The 21,387-nt window shown below is 39.0% G+C and overlaps 1 protein-coding gene across 1 annotated transcript in view; it reads right to left on the bottom strand.

The window, feature by feature from the left end:
* Positions 1-21,387, bottom strand: part of LOC107193986 — a 191,445-nt gene that overhangs the window by 122,180 nt on the left and 47,878 nt on the right. Inside the window, exon 2 of the mRNA XM_015583534.1 lies at positions 6,100-6,175. Within this exon, the coding sequence (XP_015439020.1) occupies positions 6,100-6,175 (76 nt within the window). The remainder of the gene's footprint in view (positions 1-6,099; positions 6,176-21,387) is intronic.

Raw genomic sequence — 21,387 nt, 5'->3', positions numbered from 1 at the left:
AATTTGGAATATTTTTTTCCAAGTTGTATTTATAAAGGGAAAATATTGATAAATGATGGAGAAATGTATAATTTCAGTTCGATATAAGACTATTTAGTGCGATTTATTGAATACTGCAGTTGGTCTGAGATTAATGTACTTCAGTTTTAATGTCTGTTTTATTTGAAGATGGTGGAAGCAGTGGAAGGTTTATTTCTTTCACGGTTCATTAGAATTTAAGAACTACACTGCAGGAGAATTTCGAGTATTATGAAATGAGGTCGAGAGCTGCCAAGTACCTAACATGCGTTTTGCATAATTCATCCCGTTTGCGCAATGCCGTGTTCACGAGGTCGATTAACCAGAGGCGTAATTTAAGTTGGTATTACACACATTCTTGTTCTAACATTGCTGAGAATTAAACCGTACAGTTGAACGATTTATAGTAAACAATGACATACAAATTACAATATATAGCGAATTAAACAAATCATAAGAGAAAATTATACATCCAAAAGTATACGTATAATTTAAAAAAAATCGGAGTATTAGAAAATAAATAAAAAAGAAATACCCCAACCTAAAGCTTCTTTTGTTGAGTTAAAAAAAATAATGAAAGCTACAGTTCCTGCTAAAGTACAAGTAAGGGGAAAATGTAATTTTGCAAAGCAGAACAGAAATGTACGAAAATGTAAAAAAAATCACAGCGTTAGAAAATGAAAAGGATACACTACAGAGAATCTAGTTTATTCTTCCTCATTCCAGTTATATTATTAACGAAAATTGAAGCAGCCAAGAAAATTCGATACAATGTTTGAACAAGATGTAATGAAATCTCCAATACCTTTCCAAGGACAAAATTACGAAGTTTTTCCCTCAGTATCTAACCGCGATTAAAAGCAGAAACGTTGAAAAAAGTTGGAAACTTCGGAAAGCCTTGGCAAAGGGAGCGTTTAACTTTCCTAAGGACTTTGGGGCGGTGGTAACACTGGAGGAAAAGTTAACGGGATTAGGAATTAATTTTTCACGAGCCAATAGGAAAAAAGAGACCTCGAAACACGAAATTCCCTTTACTTCGAAGGAAATTTAGTTTTCCTAAGAGAAACGAAAATCTTCGATAACTTATGTGCTGAATAGAAAGCCAAGTGGTATTCCTATTATAAACAAATAATATAAAACAAATCAGGAAAAATGTGTAAACAAGTAACCTATCTCTATTTTTCATTTATATGTATTTCCTACGAAAAATACTATTTTTCAAAAACTCGGAATATGTTCCGGTCCAATACAATATTCTTTTCTATTCGTTTTACAGTTAAGACAACAGAGCACGTTGTCGTTGCAGATCGTAGAACGATATAAACTTTCGGGAGACGGAAATTCCATGGCGGTACGTATATTTGCGAAGGCATGACGAGTGCAACGAGAATTTATTAGGTGTGTTTGCAGAGTAAATACGCGAGGAAAGGAAGCGTTTAAGGAAGATATTTACGAGCGGGCTGCTAAGAAAGATAGAAAGTGTCGTGGATTAATTCTAGAACCCAGAAACACGAAAGTTCGCACTCCATTGTTACAAAGGAACGAAGGTGAGCGTCATACCGTCGAAGTTACGAGTCAGAATAGCTCGTTTCATATCTGAACTTCTGGTGCGTCTGGAAAATGGAAGAGATAAGGTGTCCATTCATCGCCGAAATCAAGTCTGAAATCCTGTCACATTGCTTTCATTTGTGCAGTGAATTTTGAATCCATCACTTTATATTTACTCCTGGTGGATTTATAATTATACTGTGTTAAAATATATGGTATACAATGAAAGAATAGTTTTATCAAATCATAAAGTACTTCAGCACCACTTCATTAATCATAGTCCCTGGTCTCATACCTCGGTCATTACTAGAGGTAAGGGTAGACTTCAATAATCTTTAAGATCCCTTTCCAGATAATTATAACACCCACTAATTCATTTAACCGTAAATTTTGTTATCCAAGTTCTTCATATTCCTCTATGCCCATCTCTTTTGTACCATTGATCTCTGTTATATAAAATGAATAGTTCTCCGAAAATATACTGCTCAAAACATTTGGAAGATTTTCAATGCTCTACGTTCCATAAATGAACATCCTTCTCACACAATACCAATATGTAGTTTTGTTCTTAGAAAAACCTTTCCAACAACTAAAGGGTCCACTGCAAGAAAGAGCTATACCACAACAGTAGCGTTGTAAGATATTAAGGCTTCTTTGAAAAGAATACATTCGACACGAAGAGGTGCCAGAAGTAATAAACATTTCATTTTTCAACATTTGTATTGTACAATGCCATAACTGTTCTGGAAAGTGTACTATTTCTGTCTATTACTAATCACAAACTAGAAGAATAATAATAACAAATATACCTACTGAATATAACAGCACGTTATACACACAGTGATCACAATTAGTAAATAACTAAATACCTAAAATGGCGTAATCGGATTCTCACATCCCCCACAATTCCTTCCTTCCGCCTCCAAGCTCTTCACCTCTCACACTGACCTCCCACGCACGCGGTTCTTTTTATTCCTTCCTCCACCTGTTTCTCTTTACCCTCACCCAATCCCATTCTGCTCTTTGTTTCCATACGTTTCACCCCCTTCTCTCTTCCTCCACGCGTCACCCTTCGCTAATCCTATGCTCACACACTCTCCCTCCCCCCGCGACCCTTCGCCCGTTCACCCCTTCACTTTCTCCCGTTCAGCCGCCCCTTCGCGATCGCTCGGAAACGCCATAGACCTTCCCCAACCCTCTCCCTCTGCCCACCCACGCCCAACCCCCTGTCGGCCACGATGCAAGCATCACCTCGTGATTCCACGTGTGCGCGCTTTCACCGTGACAAAGCCAGATTTAAGCTCCGCTTACGAGTCGGAGCTTTCCAGCTGGCTCGAATTCGCACTGAGTCCGTTCTCGCTGCTCCATAACGATTCTGCTCTCCGTGACGTTTTGTTATCGGCCATAATAGACTGCGTTCCGCGGGGCTTGCTCCGAGATTTAGAGAGACGGGAGTACTAGCCACCCTCCCCCTCTAGCGAACATCGAATGATGGACGGAAAACAATCCTCGGCATTTGTGCGGCTGGTAACACCCGGCTATATCGACGGTTCGATAAATATTTCCCTCTGGGGGAAGGTACAAACCACCCTCTTATACGAGTCCTCTCTTTGGCTGAGTCCGAGTATTCTATTTTCCGATTGGTGCTGTGATTTGTAGCCCAAATAGGGTAGGTGTGTCTGAAGATGTGGGTCATTTTGGGCCCAGATTTGGACTAAAAGGGTATAGAAGGATAAGCATGATAAAAGTGTCCCCGAACCAAATTGAACTTGGAGATATCAATCGATAGACCCCTCAAAGAAAATCCTTTCTATCAATTCATATGTAGCGTTTTGTTTGGGGATACTTTTATTATGCTTATTCGGTAATAATCATTACAGAAATTTTTTGTATTACTTTTATGTGTTTAATTAATGTGGTGAAATAAACGTTATTGTAGATTTATGTTATAAGAAGGACCGAGTTGGCAATATTGTCTGATGAGTGTCGTTATTAATGCGAATTCACAGGATAATACTGTTTAGGAAACAGAGAGCTGAAGAGAAGCTCGTTTTCTGGATGGAATGTTTTATCAGATTGAAAGTGAGATTACAGACGTCGCGAAGCTAGATAATGCTTACGTTTTATTGATTTTCACATATCTGCAGGTGCGATAAACTTTGTAAGTCTACACGCAAAGATGAATCAAGGCTAATGTGATGGTTGAACTGCGAGCGTTTCTTGACATTTATATTTCTAGAGATTAATTTACCAAAACTAGAATTAAATAGAAACTTTTTTCTTCTGCCAACCATTTAACTAATTACAAAAGAAAGTAGAGCCTATGTTAGGCTTTATTAAAATTGTTATACGACTGCATTCGATCCAGTTACATCTGCATCCAGTAACAACCGTCAACACAGCTCCTACATTTTCAATAATAACAGAGTAGCAGCGTTTCCAAGACAATAGTGAATTGCAGAACACAGCTCCCAATATCATTAAAACTAATACAAGTCCGAGGTATGCAGGGCAAGGGTACAGAATGTCTGTTACAGCAACTGGGAACAAAAGAGGCAAGTTTCAGAGTTCAATAAATATTAGATTAACCGTTGGAAACTTCGAAGAGCAGAGTGTAAACTGCTGGAAGGGAAACGGAAACTTTCTTTCCCGGGATGAGCGTAAATATCTTTAAATAAAGGCAAACAGGGAATTCCATTTAAAAACCCACTTTCTGCAATATCTTCGCTGTATTGAGAAATGGCGGATTGTTGGTTAAGAGGAAATGATACAGAATTATTGAGAAACAAGATACCGTCGTTAAATGCAATCAATGAAAAGAAATAAAGACCGTCTGTTCTGATTTTAGGTATCGATCACGAGTTCCGTTATAATTCACCTGTAAGGTGCACCTGTTTCGTATTAATCTCGTTCGAGAGAATCGCGTCTTTCTCTTGGCCGGTGCTCTTGGTGACGGAAACGCTTTCAAGGCCAGTAGGTTAATTCGCCAAAATGACCGATCATCGTGGTCGCGATGAGAGGAAACGAAAAAATGGGGACGACGAGGTTTCTCGAGGAAAGAATTCGACCATGAAGAGTGGAAAATCGAATTACTCACAGTTGGAGTCGCCGAACTGCTGAACACGACATTAATGTCCGGTATGAGTTAATGGCAACGAGAGCACTCTTTTCATAGTAAATTAAAGTTGATTCGTTGGAAATTTTATGACCAGACGATTACGAGAGTAAGATAACTGTCCTTTTGAAGTTATGACTAGAAAAATGGAGTGAGCTGAAGTGACATTTCGCGCCTAATTACAGATTCTTAAGCCTTTAACGCCCAGACTCATAAATCGTTATTTTAAAATTATGCGACTGATATAAATATATATGTTGTACCTTGTTACTTGGAAATGGAGAATATCGATATTAAACAGACGTATTCTCTTCAATTTTTTTTATTTTTTTTTTGGAGGGAATACTGGACTTTATCGACTCAAAGCATCGAGATCTACTTGACATCAGTGAAACTACGAGTCCTTGCTAACAAAAGTTACATATTAACCGGTGACAGAATTTGACGCACTCTTAAAATGAGTGTTGTACCGGAACAACATTGAGCGTTAAAGGGTTAAATAGAATATTTGAAAAATTTGTATAGGTCAAGAAATGTTTCAATTACTTATAAAATAAACCAAATATAAAATTGTTACAGACAATAAAGGAAAGATAAGAGATCCTCTAATCTCGTAGAAGACTAGTACTAGACTAAGTAGAAACTCTTACTGTGCATCGAAGATTGGGTAAATTATGAAACTATTTCGTTAGAAAATTCAACAACTAATTGCACAAAGAATTAGGAGTATATAAATCTTTCTACAGATCCCAGATTCATTCTATCAATCATCCACCGAAAAAGTATATTTACACGCACGTGACCGTATGTAACGGCGACGACTGAATGGGTTCTAAATTTCAAGAATTCCCGGGGAATTAATAATTTCGTTTCGTCGGTCGAATGGTCTTCGAAAAAAAAAAAAAAAAAAGAATTGTTTAAGTGCTTGATTGAATGAGCAACCGAGGGGCAGTCGAGATAAACCCTGTTTACGCATCCCGTGAAAAGAGACGGACGTGGTGATCCAACGGAGGGTAGACCTCCCCACCCACCCAAAAAAAAGAGAAACGAACGATCGATCGTAACCGGAAAGGTCGAAAAGAACGGTGAAAAAAGAGATCGTACGGTGACAGGCACACGGGGAACACGGGCGAAAGAATGAAATAGACGACTTGACACCCCTCTAGTGTGCAATTCTGACGAGCTGGCAATTCGATCCTGAAACAGGACCCAGGAGACGGCATAAAGCTCACTCCAGGCTCGTTTGTTCTTTCTTTCTTCATTTTAACTCCCCTGGCCCCGAAACCCCACCCCCATTCCCCCACGACGACCACTTCGTCGATCGTTCGTCTTTCGCTATTTGTCTCGCGAGCGCGTCTCTTTTTGTCCCCGAGCCTCTGTCAGACCCCTCTCTTAAAGATTCAATTTAATTCACTCACCATGAAGGGCCTTCAAATATGCTTTGCCGGCGTTGATCAGCTGCCTCGCTCCTGGATTGAACTTTTCCAGGATGTTCTGCAATCAGAGAAAGAGGATTCTGTGCATTCTTGCTCGTATTTATCGAATTACAATTAAATAGTCTATTGTTGCTTCGGGACTTTCACTAGACTGAACTGGCCTGGGATGTTTTGCGATTGTAAGGGTATACTTGTATATATTTCAGTCTGTTTTATTTTCGTTCTATTGTGTTCTCACTGATTGTAGTGAAACTGTAGTTTTCACTGAACAGTGGACGTTTATGTGAATTCAAGTGTTTTGTAAAATAATTGTAATTAACTTTAAAGTAATTACTATTGAGATAAATAAACCGTAGATTACATATATTTGACCAAAACTTTCATTGCTATACGCTTCCCTAATACGTTTACACTTTTATGATAATAGAAGTGTATACCAGAAGAATCTCATTCAACTATTAATAAAAAGATATTACTCCAGCTTTAAAACTGGTTTCTCTGATACATAAAATATATTTCTTGGAATCGTTCTCGACATTCAGATTCAAGGCTGATATTCAAGAAAAGATGAAAGAAGAATTAAACATATATTCTAAAATTACAATCTTGAGTCATTGTATACCTAGTATGTATCACCTGAAGAAGAGACTTATGGAAAATCCATGCACGAAATTCGTTATTCATTCTTTTGTCGATAAGATACTTTAGCGTGTTAAATTATAATGTTACTAAATACAAGTAGTTGCACCCCAACAGCATAATATTGGCCGAAGTGATAAATTATATAAAGTGGTAAATAATGTTTCCAGTAAATCCAGTTCCGATGACTGCATCGTGTTAATTTAAAAATAATGACCTACGCAGTGGCAACTGTTTGAATCTGAGCGGTCCAGCCGTGTCTTCATCAGGCCTTGATCGATTGGCAGCCACGTTGGTGAGTGCTAACGAGCATGATCTCATCAAATTACGTCATTACGACGAATTAATTCCCTCTGCATGAATGGAAGTCAACCTTCGATCTTGGAATGCAGTCGATGCTTGCCTTCGATTTATGAAAAGTTTGCACACTTCTAGAACTTGTGAGCTTTGTATACTTCTAACAAGTTACAATAAAGCTCCTCTACGTATCTACTTATAATACTTCCTTGAAGACTCTGAATCTTTATGCAAATTCAATTAATTTACGCAGTTGGATGGTATGTTAATACGTACTTTTCCTGGTAAAACAGAATATACATTGTATTTGAGTGAATTGAGGTTGCTAAATGCATGAGATCCTTAATTTATTTAGTACTATTGATGAAAGTATAAATGTTTTGAATTTTCTTCATTGGATCAGATGATTGAAATACACCAAGCCATCTATGGGTCTCTCAAAATATTAAAATATAAAATTATAACATGCTATTCTCGAACTTCATTTTGACGGCTTCAAAAATCTTTATTTGAAGCGAAGGTCACTAAAAGACATTCATATTATGTCCAATTTTATTATATTCTATTATATTCTTTACCCAATAAGATACTTAAAAGAACAATGGAATGCCTGCTTTTGTTCCAATCATTATGAATTACTTTATAAGATGTTATTTTGCATAAAAATCCGTAGTCTACTTATAGTTCATTCAAGAAATGTTTCCCTAATTGCTCTCTAATTTCCTGAACATAGCACACTATACTCTTCAGCAGTGAATACTCGCGAAAAGCTTCAAATCCTAAGCGCGAAACTCCGCTCAAACCCATGAAATCCGGATCCCCTAAACACCGAACCACGATCCTCGGTCAGAAATTCAAAACTATTGAACAACTAACAAAATTATTCCACCAAACATGGCAGACAAGTTAAAAACCCTCTAGCTTTCGCCATCACCGAAACAATTTCCAAGCTCCAGACTCCTGGGCGCCAAACATCGGCCAGCTCCGTCCAGTTCCAACAACTTCGTCCTGGAGGAGATCACCGGCCCCGTTCTCAACTATCAAACATGGGAACAAGCGAGCCAGGGAGGAGAAGGCGACGCGGGGATGGTTGAAAAGTAAACCGAAACAATGTCACCGGAAACTTGCGGCCAGTTGATAGCGGACAGATAGTCGAATAAACAGGATTCTCCAGAAGGATACCGGAGTACGAATAACGAGAGTCGCGGTGCACGGTGGTGCGGGCTATCAAGAGACGATGTATACGAACGCCTCCGGCATTCCAGCTTTGAGGACGAATCTAGCCGTCTTCCTGCGTCTATCTCTTCCTGCAAATTCCCTCCGTTCCCCGCCACTCGCCGCCCCTAAGACCAGAAACTCCTTTCACCAGGCGTTCAAGGCGACGCCTTTTAGCTGCCTACCGTGTCTCCCGGAGACTGCCTGGCATCTCAAGACTTCGGGACAACGGGAGCGTGTTTTGCGAGGCGGGAGGACCAGACAACGACGACGATTAACGCCCAAAAACACCAAAATTCTAGGCGACCACGGCTAATAAGACCGTGGACAATTTGCCACGGTGCCCTGTGAGATCCATCGAGGACATCCATCATCCGTTGTCGCTGGGGCTGTTCCCGCCCACCCAGAAAACGAGCAAATCGGTCATGGGTAAATGTTAATAACGGGCCTCGCGGGTGAGTAATGATCCCTGCCGGTCGAAAAGTGGAGCGAACGGAGACCAGGAAGAACGAACTGGTTCGTGGAATTTCGATGGATCCTGGGAAGGAAGTCCAATGACTGCGGGTCAAGCTTACCGATGATGACCGTTAATGCGGCACTCGGAGTCGGTTGTTGGGTACAGTGAGCAGGAATTGCACTGTGATTGCTGATTTATGGGGTTTTGTACTGTTACTTGAACTGGGGAGTAGTTGGTAAGGTGTTAGGAGAGATTGTATAGAAGAATAGGAAACAAAGAAAATATATAATATGGTATGTAAAGCTGAGAAGTCTGAATGTGTAAAGCACAATTAAGATAAGAAACTTTGTGGATATTTAAGAATAATTTTATTTTATTCTTAATACGGGGAAATGTTTAATAAAGAACAGGAATTTCAGGTTGACTTATGTCTTTGTTAGTTGATTTTTCGTAGACTAAGTTCCTGAGACATCCGTAAGTGTTGGTAAATCCTGATTCGTTGAGTTCCCTTTCTATTGGGTAAAGTTTCATAAATATTTTAATTGTTAGTTATTAATAATCTATCCTGAATTATTATGGCATTACTACCACTGAAGCATTCAACATCTTCATCAACATAATATATGGGTGCAAAGTATTTAGCCATTTCAGAATGTAACTGACTAAACTTGTAGGCTGTCCTAATTGTAATCCTCTACTTTTTCTGAATAACACTATACCTAACAGAGTTTATTTAATCGACCTTTTGATAACAAGGTACAGCCAAAAGTTTACTATTCAACAACTAAATTTTCCGTAGCAATTTACAAAATTACATTATCAGAGTATCATTTTTATCTAATGAAAAGTGGGCTTCATGGCGTAAAAAATTCCATTAACATACTAACTACCCACAATGAACATTTAAACTTCAGTATATGCTCCGAAAGGTAAAACGCAAAACTATAAATTTCATAAAATTAAAAAATAATAAAACAAGAAAGAGCACTAGTTCCATCGAGAATTCGAACGTATTCGATCTAACAACGGACACGTTAATAAGCTGTCAAAAAGCACAGTATCAAGGATATTAAAAAATACACATGAGTTTATCTGACTTTGCATTAGATATCGCTGCTTCCGCCGAAGTTAAATTGTAAGTTGGTGCAAGGCGTTCGTAGTAAGTAATCCGAATATAATAATTAAGACAAAAGTAATCCGAGCCGGGCGTTCAGGGTAGCAACAGCAGCCGGAAACGAGGACGGTACAATTCAAACTTGGAATGAGATTTCCGGAACCATAGGAGTTGGAAGAAGTCAGGGACGACGAGGACCTCGCATGAGTCAGATAATGGCGCGTATCCTCCGACTGGCGAAATAACGATTCGGGTCATAGGGCAGGAAGTGTCTTTGCTTATCGCCATTACGTAATTTGCCCCGGGAACGTGGTAACGGTAGAGCAGCCACGGTCAAAGAGCTAACTGGACCTGCGTGGTCCCTACGGTGCGTCGACGCTGACTTGAATTCGAAATTCCTGGTCCGCCGGTGATCGTCCCCGGAAACACATAATGTCCGGATCTCTCAGATCCATTGAATTATGTCCAGTGCATTACGCCACGGTATTCCGCCGAGAGCACTGCTCCTTGGTTCGAAATGGAACACGTGTAATCGAGAAACGGTAACGAAAAAAGTTCCCGGGAATTGTTCGATGTGATAATTTATGATTGCTTGGAGTGTGTTCGTAGTGTGATGTGTAACTGTATAGGGGACAGTGAAATTTCTACTGTACTTTTAACGTAATAAAGTCTTTGGTTCGTCAATCGGTAGAAGAATTATTTTTATACAGTTTGTTCAATTGAAATAATTAATATTTACTATGCTCGAATTCCTAGATCTTCATGATTTCAGAAGTGGTATTCCTTTATGAAGTTATTGTAGCTTCAGTGTCAATGGGATTTAATTCTAAAATTAATCTGTCCAAGGAACTTTGGTGAGTACTGAATTCTATAATAACAATTGAACGAAAAGCTTATGTAGGATTTATAGTTGGTCTAAATATGGGCTACCACTTGTGCTTCAGGACTTATTGTCGAACTTGTTGAAAGTTTTTAAAATGTAACACTTCAATGTTTCTAAAACTTGTTTGCTTTATGTATATAAAGTTAAAATAAATTTCTTTCATTTTTGAGTCGTAGTTTCACAGTATTCCCGCTATGGTGAAGCCTTTAATATGACCGTGGCCTGTATTTGGACCACCTCCTCTAACTTTATAACAGAAAAGTTCCAAACTTCAGAATTATCCGATTCCAGATTTCACAATTAACACTGCCGAGATTCTACTAATTATTGTTATTAAACGGAAGATTTGAAAGGTGGACACCTTCTTGATTCACCAATTGCAGACAACTGACAACGTAATGGAGTTGCCACGGTACGATGAACTGCAAACAGTTCCAGTCAATTGCCACGCGAGCCGGCGAATTTACCCGCGATCCTTTCATGAAAACCGGTTCCCTCGTAAAGCACATCATCCTTGACCTCCCGGGCGCCGAAAAAATACCTCGAAGTACCGTACGTCAATATTAACACCACCAGGCCTCCCAAGCCATTTGGCAATAATAATTTATAGCCCTATTTTTCTCGGGGAACAGCTCACGGGAGGAAAAAATTTTTTTGTCAAACCGCTCGCAGCTTAGATAACGAGGAAACGACATTCCAGGTTACGAATTTATTAGGATTTAAACACGCTATCGGACGAGATAGAGCCGTGGCCGCCATTTCGAAACGTTCCACCGAATAAATTGCCTTGTAAAATGTTTCTGAATGGGTACTTCTGATCCGTAATTTTTGGAATAAATTAAGAGGGACCTCGAAGAGACTCGAAGGTTGTTTCAGGGAAAAAATGGTGTGGTGATGTTCAGAAAAAGGTAAATGATGATTATGTTTTCGAAATATCGTGACACTCTGTTAATGAAGTTAATACGAAATTATTATACGGTTGTGTGACTGCTTTTCTTGCCATTGCAATATGTATTATTCTATGTTTATATATTATTTATTAGTTCGTTTAGAAATAATACAACTTTGCACGAAAATTTTAACTTCACAAATTCCATACATAGAAAATATCATTTCGAGAGGAAATGAGAAAAGTTATTGTTACGTCGTGTTGTGTTGCAACCGTGTAATAAACGTAGCAGGGAAGTAATGGTGTAATATCTCACCGCCTAGTCGGAACGTCGTGTTATTTTTTACCAGCATGAGCATTAGACAAAATTTGCTATCACAAGGGAACCAACATATTATGCTTTCCGTTTGTGTTGTACATAGAAAAAGTTGACTCATATTTTAATGTTGCACTGTACAGGATGATTCTACAGAATTTCATAAAATTCGCAGGTGAATTCTGAAAGAAAAATTCTACAAAATGTTTAAATTTGTCCACTACACTGTCCACCGGTAACACGTTGAATCATTGATTGACATGTATCAACGTTTAATACAATTGTCCTGTTATTGTCTTTCACAGTACTTTTCTTAGATGAAATAAATATTCTATAATTAACTCTTATTCCTAAAATGTTACAAGATACGTATAGAAACATGCAATTTCATTACAACGTAAAAACTATTTTACTAATTAATATTTACAAGAATTCTTTTTAACAGTACCGTAATGTAAAATGTACCTGTAAATTTCATGAAACTATATAGTTAGGGTATTCTTGCATATCAGAAAAAATATTATACTGCACAGTCTTTAAAGAAAGAAATAAGTTCCAGTTTGATTTCAATTTTCATAAAATAACCTACAATAATCTAAATTTCCATAAAAATACGTAGACTGCCAGGTTCAGATACATTAGAATAAACTGCGAAGTAGTGAGAACGTTTGTGAAACTGTGCATAATTTAGCATCTTAAATTTCACCGTTACCATCGCAACTGAAAATATTGCCATTGCTCCGTGAGCAACCTGTACCTCTCGTAATATTTTCCCAGAATTTCAAGGTGTGCCTGCCCATAGTCAACGACGAAAACTTCATGGCGACTGGTATCAATGAAATATCGATCACAACACACCGGCCAGAATTACCTGTCAAGCTTCCTGTTTCCGAATAAAAGATGGATCGTTATGAAATCAAATGGAACAGAACCGAATAGTGTACTTCGATTCGAGGCAATACCGTTACAAGTACGACTGTTATACTCCCGGGCACAATGGCGCCCGTTGAAAACGTTTTGTCCGTGACAAAAGTGCCTTTCCACTTCCTGGTGTTCCTTCTTTTTTCTCCTTTTTTTATGCTCCGCCCCATTCGAACCACGGTAAACAGATCACGTATAACCGTTGCGGACTCTCCGCAACGAAAGACAAAAGGAGATTTTGTAAAAGTCCGTTTCGGTCAGTCGGTTCGAACCAGTTACAGGTACCAATGCTGTGCAAAGAAAGCTGAGGTAGGCGGAAAAATATTTGAAAGAAACGTACAGTGACACGAATGAATGAAGTTCATTAAGAATTCGATTGCGTGACGTGACAGATAATTATCTACAGTTTGCCATTAGACACGATAAAAATCAACGCTGTAGCACTGTATAATTATTAGAAGTTATTGGACAAATGTTTGTACCCTATTTAGCATGTCGAAGTATTCGATAGGTTTGATGTTAACACGAAATCACCAAACACATAGAAATGACGGACTTCAGATACTTTGACTTACAATTACTGAAATCGTGGAAGTGTTATTATTGGAATGAATGTTCACATTTAATTTGTTATGTAATTTACATCAAGCTATGTTATATTCTGTGAAAACCACAGGGGGATAATATTAGTGACATTTTCCGCTTTTCCTAGGGGAGCAATTTTACAGTTCAAAACACTCTCGATCAATTCCATGTTACCAAAACAGTGTTTGTATTTGGTTCTGGGATTAATCACCCTCTTGAACATGTCAAAAGTAGTGACAGTTTAGTTAGACCATTAGTTATGCCCTCGGCTTTTTTCGTAACTGCATGGACTTACCAGCTTTTTCCACTGTTAATAATTACTTGCCCAATCAATCACTTCTTAGGTTACCCTTAATTTGTCATTTAACTTCTAAAATTGAGTTTTCCGCGGACTCAGCAAATTATTCCCCTATTCCACGCGGACTTGTTATGTTATTTCCATGTACATCAATTTTTAAAAGGCAAATAGTAAACCCTCGATGAGTGTTCGAAGGCTCCTCGGGACTGAATATTAAATATTTAAAAAATTAATGGCCATATGCTGCTGAAACAAATATTATTGACTTCAAAAATCCAAACTGTGTTATACCTCATTAAAAAGTCAGCGTTACACCTAAGGACCTTTCCTTGTCAGTGCCAAGGACCTTCCATATATTTATCGAGAATTTACTGTATCTTTTTAGATCTAACAGGTTGTTCTCCTTTTCATCTATGTCACACATGTACTCCCTTTTAGCTATCAGATGACAATAAACATGAAAGAAAAAAAATCAACTTCCCCTGATTTCCCCGTCTGATCTTCATATTTTACAGAATTGAATTTCGTAAATACATCCTTCGCTGATAGCTCCAGTGTCAAACGCGCGTACCTCGCATCGTCGACAAGATGTTTCAGCGATACCACGTTAAACATTCCGCAAGGATTCCGGAAAGGGTGCGCAGAAACAGGGTCACTACCGGGCGCAACAAGGTTAAATTTAACCCGGCACCGATTCCGTTATAGTCCACATAACTGAGCGCGCGCTGCCTAACCGGCGCTCACCAAGAAAATAGAAGCAACACGAAGGAGCAGGAAGGTTTCTCTTATTGGCAACCAGTTGGTCTTCTGGTTGGAATAAAAACATGGGAAAGAAGGAAAAATCGGAAAGAGGACGAAGACAGGCGGGAAAGAGGAGAAAGAAGGCAGAGGAGAGAGAAAACGATCGAGAACCTGGCTGGAAAGGCGGAGATGAAGAAGCCAATGAATGTCGACTAACGGTACGGGATGCATGAATTTCATGTGCACCGATATATCGGTGTACGACCGCGTTCATTCGCTCTTGTAAATGCCATTCGACACGTGTATACGTACACCCGGGGCAGGGCCAATGACACCTGAATATTTTGTTGCCTCTTCGGAGCAATCGACTTGGTTGAGTGTGTTATCGCAAGATCGTACAATTGTTAATTGTGTAAGATCGATTTTTATGCAAAATGAAATTTTATAAAGTAGAACATAAAGACAAGAGCAATGGTAGGAGTTTCTTTCTTCTCTTATGTATCTTATTGGGTTTAGAATAAAATTGGATTTAGAAGCTGAATAAAAAACTGTTAAAATATATGAGGTCCAAAACTAATAATTATCGAGATATTTTTCAATGAAAAATTATGCAACTTCTGTTTATGACAAGTCCATACAGCGTTTGTCTGCTTGATACGGGAGTCAATTTTTGCAAACATATCTTTGCGGTCTAATAATTCGATGTTGTTACTGTGTACATTACTTCATTAATAGTATATGTATACACTAAATTCTCGATGAGTGTTCGAATGCTCCTCGGCACTGGCAAGGACTGGTCGCCACATGTAACGTCGACTTTTTAATCAGGTTCAGCACAGTGATACAGTTCAGAATTCCAAAGCCAATGATATTTATTTCAGCAGCACATGGCCATTAGTTTATTAAATATTTAATGTTCAGTGCCGAGGAGCCATCTAACACTCATCCAATATTTACTGTACTACTAAGAAATAATTAATAAATTTAAATAGTACAGTTAAGTGACTCACCGTGTATAATACAAAAATATGTGATAATTTCCCTTATTGGATACCCAAAATGAAGCGCACTAAGGAACAACATTCACCACGCAGCAACCTAATAAATCTCCCACTAAAACAACCAAGGCGAACTATAAATCGAACCTCAAAAATAATACAATAACACCGCAATGATTACCACCGCCCAGAAAACCAACGGTCCTAAACGCTTTCCATCCAGCAGAAGCAAAATATTTACCGTGGATCCGTGGCGAGTATTTTGAGCGGTTCCCCCGAGCGGTCACAGGATTAAACCAGTGATCCCGTCGCTCCCAGGAAGAGTTAATCCTCCGAAAGTCCCTTTAACAGCTCGTAACTCATTCCCGGTTTATTGAGAAACGCGAAGCCACAAAGGCGAGGCTGCGGCGCCGTGGTATTCGCATCTATCATCGCCACGTTGCATACACTGGGTGCTCTCGCGGCGTTCGAAAACCCGCGACACGCACTCGAAAAAATTATATTCGTTACTGGCGCGCGCGCTCACGTTGACAGATCATACGTTCCCAGGGCCGAGCATTACTTATCCGGCACCGTGGAATCTGAAATTCAGATCAGTCGATGGCGTTCCGAGATAGTCGGGGGATGAATTCACGGATAGGCAAACAGAGAATCGAAGAGCCGCAGGGAGAGAGAGAGTGAGCGTGTGGCTGGCGAGCCGCACAAAGAGAAAGACCGCCGCGTATGTATCAGCGATTCGTGTACTCGGCCTCGGTTTAACGATATTTTGTTCCCTTTGAAGCTCGAATGTTACGAAAGAGAGAACTGGGGGGGGGGGGATGGAGTCACGGTGGGCAGAGATTTCGATGGTGCACGGGGTTTGGAAAATATTGCACGGTTACTTGAATTTAGCCGAAGAGCAGGTTTTTCGTAGTCGTGCGTTTACCCCGGACAGAGAGTTTTACATTTAAATCGAACGGAAAGAAGAATAATTTGTCGGAAAATATGAAAGACATTGGAGCTACAGTTGGTTTTATATTGTCATGTCAAACTATGTGTGCGTTGTAGTTTCATTTTATTTTCTTACTTTAACGCATTGAAGGTTTGGTTAACCGGTTGTACAATATTATATTCTTAATTACGATTTCGGGGACTTCCTATATAGAACTCAGTCTTTTCACGAGAAAACTTTTAATGTTCATCTGTCCTTGAGATTTTCATTCCAAATTTCCTGAATTTAGAATTTAGAACGACGGATGCTGTACTTATTGTTAGTACAGTTTAAAAGAATATACACCACGGTTATTTCCACATAGGAGGGTCAGATTTAAAGAGTAGATATGAATATACGAGCTTCCTGTGGCCTAGTTTAAGTCTACTTAATACCATTTACTATTTCCAATTCAGATTATCATTAATTAAGTTTCCGTTGTGAGACCCTAGAAGAAGAATATCATTAAACCAATAAATTCGTGAAACGAATAATTAAATTCCAGATCGTCAGTAAGAAGTACCATATTCGGTTGGATCTCGATCTCGAGCGATCTCCACGGAAGTTAAAACAAAACGGTTGAAAGTCGTCCGGTAAAACGCTATTCGCTCCGGTTAAAATCCAATCCGGCGAACCGCCTGGAAGAATAAAATCTGGCCACGCGAATTACTCTCCGCACGAATGCGTTTCAATTACGTCCTAAATCAAGAGGGAGGCTGAAGGGGGGAAGGCGGGCAAATACGGAGAAATCTGTAAAGTCTTGTTCGCCGTCGCTCGATTTGCCTCGATGTCGGATAAATTTCTCGGTATAAATTCATTCCTCCTCGTAAACCCAGCTAGGACGAGGCGATCTGGTGGAGATGCATGCCGTAATCGCAAACGGGGCAGAAATATTCGTGATATACGCAGGATAGCGGCGTATCCCGGCCAGCTTGTAGCCGTCTAAGCAAAGGGATCGTCTACCGTGATCTTATAGCGCGAGAGGTGTGTGTATGCAGTCCCGTCGACTTTGCCGAAACGTTGCGAAAAGTGAAACAGAAGGGAGGAGCAATAGAAAATTTAGGGAAACGATAACGGAGAATGGTAGCTGTTTCTTTGTAGGTTCAGTCATAAAGAACTTTCGTTTTCTTTTTCAAAGCTTACGTTTATCTGCTACATTTTTTACTTAACACTGCTGTGATCTTTGATGTTCTTTTGACTCAATCGGGCTTTCGTTTCTTTTACGATACCACGATTCTTTAGTGTTGAATCGACAGAATAAAGTTCTCACTTTGTTGAAAATGTTTTTATATTTGAGAATAATATAAAGAAATTTGTTAATCATATACAGTAGTGGATATGTTCGTTGCATCACTTTCAAATTTACGTAGTACGTACGATTTTTATAGTATGTTTGATGGAATGATTCGTATTCAACTTATTTTGGCTATAGTAAGATACACGTTTTTGCAAATTTAATATTTGTTTCAAATCATTCTCCTGGTGCTAATAATACAAGAGGTATAAGTGCTAACGTGTTTAATATTCAAATGATGCAATAAATATTTGCGGTACTGTACCTGCTTCTCCATCAGCATCATCGTTATTTCTGATTATAGCTGAACAGAGGCCAGGTTAATATCAATTTATGACACGTTCCTCAATAGCATCATGCTTAATAATTGACATTCAATTGAACTATTCTCATCATTGTTATTCAATTATTATTTCGTAATCTTTTAGTATTCACGTCGGAAATTGTTTATGACTCGACCGAGTATAATTTTACGTTCTATTCTTTTTTCTGTAAGACAAAAGTGTTAGAGCTTGTAATTGAAAGTGATTATCTAGATCGTATACTGCCACCAGTACGATTTGTAAAATGATTTAAAGAGAGGATGTCAATTTAAATTAGAACTGGAAAATTACGAATAGCTTTAATATTCCGATCGCGTTTGATGGTCTGACCGAAACGATTGTTTCAAAAACGATAGTGTTTAATAAAATTACCTCCTTCAACAGATACCACGTAATTTTACGGTTCGTTAAATTTAAATTATTCCCCCTGTGCACTCGATCGCGGTGATGAAACTCAACGACGCTGAAAGCAGCGATGACTCCACGAAACCTGGGGTTCCATTTCACGGCTTTCTTTCGTCGTCAATTTCTCGCCGAGCACAGAAGTTTCACGTGACAATGATTTTACCGGCGTGAAACGTGCGAAAGCTTTCAACGGGCGAAGAAAACCGAAAAAACCTCGGAAAGCAAACCTCACGCAAGCTTCCTTTAGAACTGCGGACATAAAGAGGACTGTAAGATGAAATATACCGGGCGTCCATAAGTATAAAAGTCGGGAAGGAAACGTACATTATAATATAAAAGTAAGAAGAAACAATTACCTTAATAATATTCACGTTGTAAAAGGTGTAAAAGATAATTTCATGAACACGAAACTATGAAGATTAATAGACAGATACACATGACTTAACGAAATTTAATCAAAGGGAAATATACTTCGTCTGTACAATATCTAACTGCATTAGAAATAAAATAGAAATTTTATTAGTTTCTGCTTAAAATTGAATCTTGATCGAAGATTAAATGCACTGTGCCACATTTATTTGCCTTTCTACAACTTATACCAAAGTATTACATGTATCAAATTTTATAAATTTATAATTATATTAGACTGTACTCTATTGTGGTCATTAACAACTGAAAGGTGGATGTGACTTTTATAAATAAACAATTAAAAGAAATAATACCCTAAACAGATTAACACTCTAGTGTACGGGTGAAGAGTACTCAAACGGAAAAACAGTATCCTCGTGGTTCCTGCAAACCCAAAATATGGAGGGTTAACAAACATTACAAATCTACAAAATCAACAGTCAAATAACCAGCCCTATAATATTTATTCTTGCTCCACACGTGTCCAAAGAAACTGTATAATTCATTTCGGTTCACCTTGTTGGCGTTGCCATTTTTATGCAGAGCAGTATATAAAATTCCTCCGCAATTCGTAGGGAGTAGAAACTATGCCCGTTTACGGGGGTCGTTTCGCAAAAACCGTGGAACAAATTCCATTACGAGGGGCGGTGCAGAGGAGTGCTCGTGAGAATTTCGCAGCTTGGAAAACACGACTTACGACCCACCATAGGAGTTTCAGCGTTTTTCCGAGGCAACAAGACCGGACGATTCGATTCCCGGTGGAAAACAAATTCTAGCGAAGCCAATTTACCCGCAGGGTTGGCCGAAGAAGCCTTAAGCGGCTAATTATCCTCTTCAATTCCGTCGATCCGAATGAAATAGCGCGGCGGGACTTCAACGAAACACGGGCGAAGCGTTCGCGAAACTTCTCGTCGTCCAGTTCTGTCCCTGGCTGACTGCAATTGGGGATTAAATTAAATAATGACAAGTGTGGGACCGTGGACCACGTCCGACGTTCTGCTTTAAACGGGCCAACGAAACGAAAACGGTCCCATGGCTGGGAATTCCTAATAACATCGACGTTAACGGGGTAATTTAATTTCAAAACATTGACGAAACGGCATAACTGGACTTCGTGGCTTGTCGGAATAATCGTGACCTTTGACATTTGAACCCTTGGTAGCGTTAATTGTGTAAGTCTATTTTAATGAATTTTAGTTAACATTATAGATAGGTATAGCTTCATTCTATCTGGTAACAAAATTGTGTATTTAGTAGATTCACTAATACATAGGGTGTTGATTGGTCAGTCAATTGACTTGGTCAGGGTAACCTTTTCCCAAGTCAAAAAATGATAATTTTCAATTTTGCAGTTCTGTAAATTGTTACATTAAATTGATTTTTATGTGAAAATGTGTATTACGAAAAAATACCTGCAGAAAAGTAACAACATTGAAAATGATTATTTTCTGACTTTGGGACAAATTTAACTGAGTCAAAGTTACACCAACTTACGGTATACCATCTCATTTTGAGTTGTTCGATCTATATCAATATAATTACCAATTACATCATACTCAATTGTGATGTCATCGTGTACTTAATGATCATACTCACGATCAGTATAATCGGCACATCCGGATATACTTATACATATGAGTATATAAATTCAAGGAAGGGGTTTACAAGACTTTTTCTAAACCTCTAAATATTGTATATTTATTTTAGATTTGTGAGGTGTTGTACCGATCCTCAGTTCATTCTGAAAGTTTCGAAGCGATCCCAAGTTTTAAACTCTCATGGAGTCTTTCCTGTACTACGAAAAATAAACGACCCCTCTGGAGCCTAAAAATAGGCTTCCCGTCCTCTAAAGATTAACCAAAGCTGCAATCAAATCGATAAAACACGTTCATCTGTCGGTAAATTGTAATGTCAATTATAATACACCAATTTCTGTGATCCATAATTGCAGCTCGATCTTCGATTTCATGTCAAACCGACCCGAACGGTGTATGAGGGTTAATTTATGTCCTAGATAAAACTATTTTCCCACGTCATCACCTCGTTCAATTCAGAACTAGGCTTGCGTATACATTATCCTCTCGAAACCCTAATTATATCGTAGGATCGTCGTCGAGCAGCTTTCTATTCCCATCTCGTAATTTCAAAGCTATGCTAGCCCGAAACCACGATACCTGACGATGCATCGCGATCGTTTGATCACTGAAATCCATCGCTAGGAACATCGGATCCCACTTAACCGTCCAGCTAAATTTCGCATTCAAATGTCTCTTGGAAGTCCGTTTCGATAAGCTACCCGGCGATGTTTCGCGGTCTCTGAAACATCGTACAAGATAAGGGGAAAACGGTTCCTGAAATATGGCACCGAGTGGGAAGCTGAAAGAGCCCCGGGATGAGATAAGACGGTATATAACGTGACAGCGAAAAAAGGAGGTAAGGAAACCGGTAAAGAGGTGAGGAGAGAAATGTGGGTCTCTTGGGCACGACCTCCTGACCCTCGCGAGCCAGGACGGGGCG

This window comes from Dufourea novaeangliae, unplaced genomic scaffold (genome assembly GCF_001272555.1).
Source record: "Dufourea novaeangliae isolate 0120121106 unplaced genomic scaffold, ASM127255v1 scaffold21, whole genome shotgun sequence".
Taxonomy (NCBI): Eukaryota; Metazoa; Arthropoda; class Insecta; order Hymenoptera; family Halictidae; genus Dufourea; species Dufourea novaeangliae.
The sequence above is the reverse complement of the archived record's forward strand: the minus strand, read 5'-3'. Positions and strand labels throughout refer to the sequence as shown.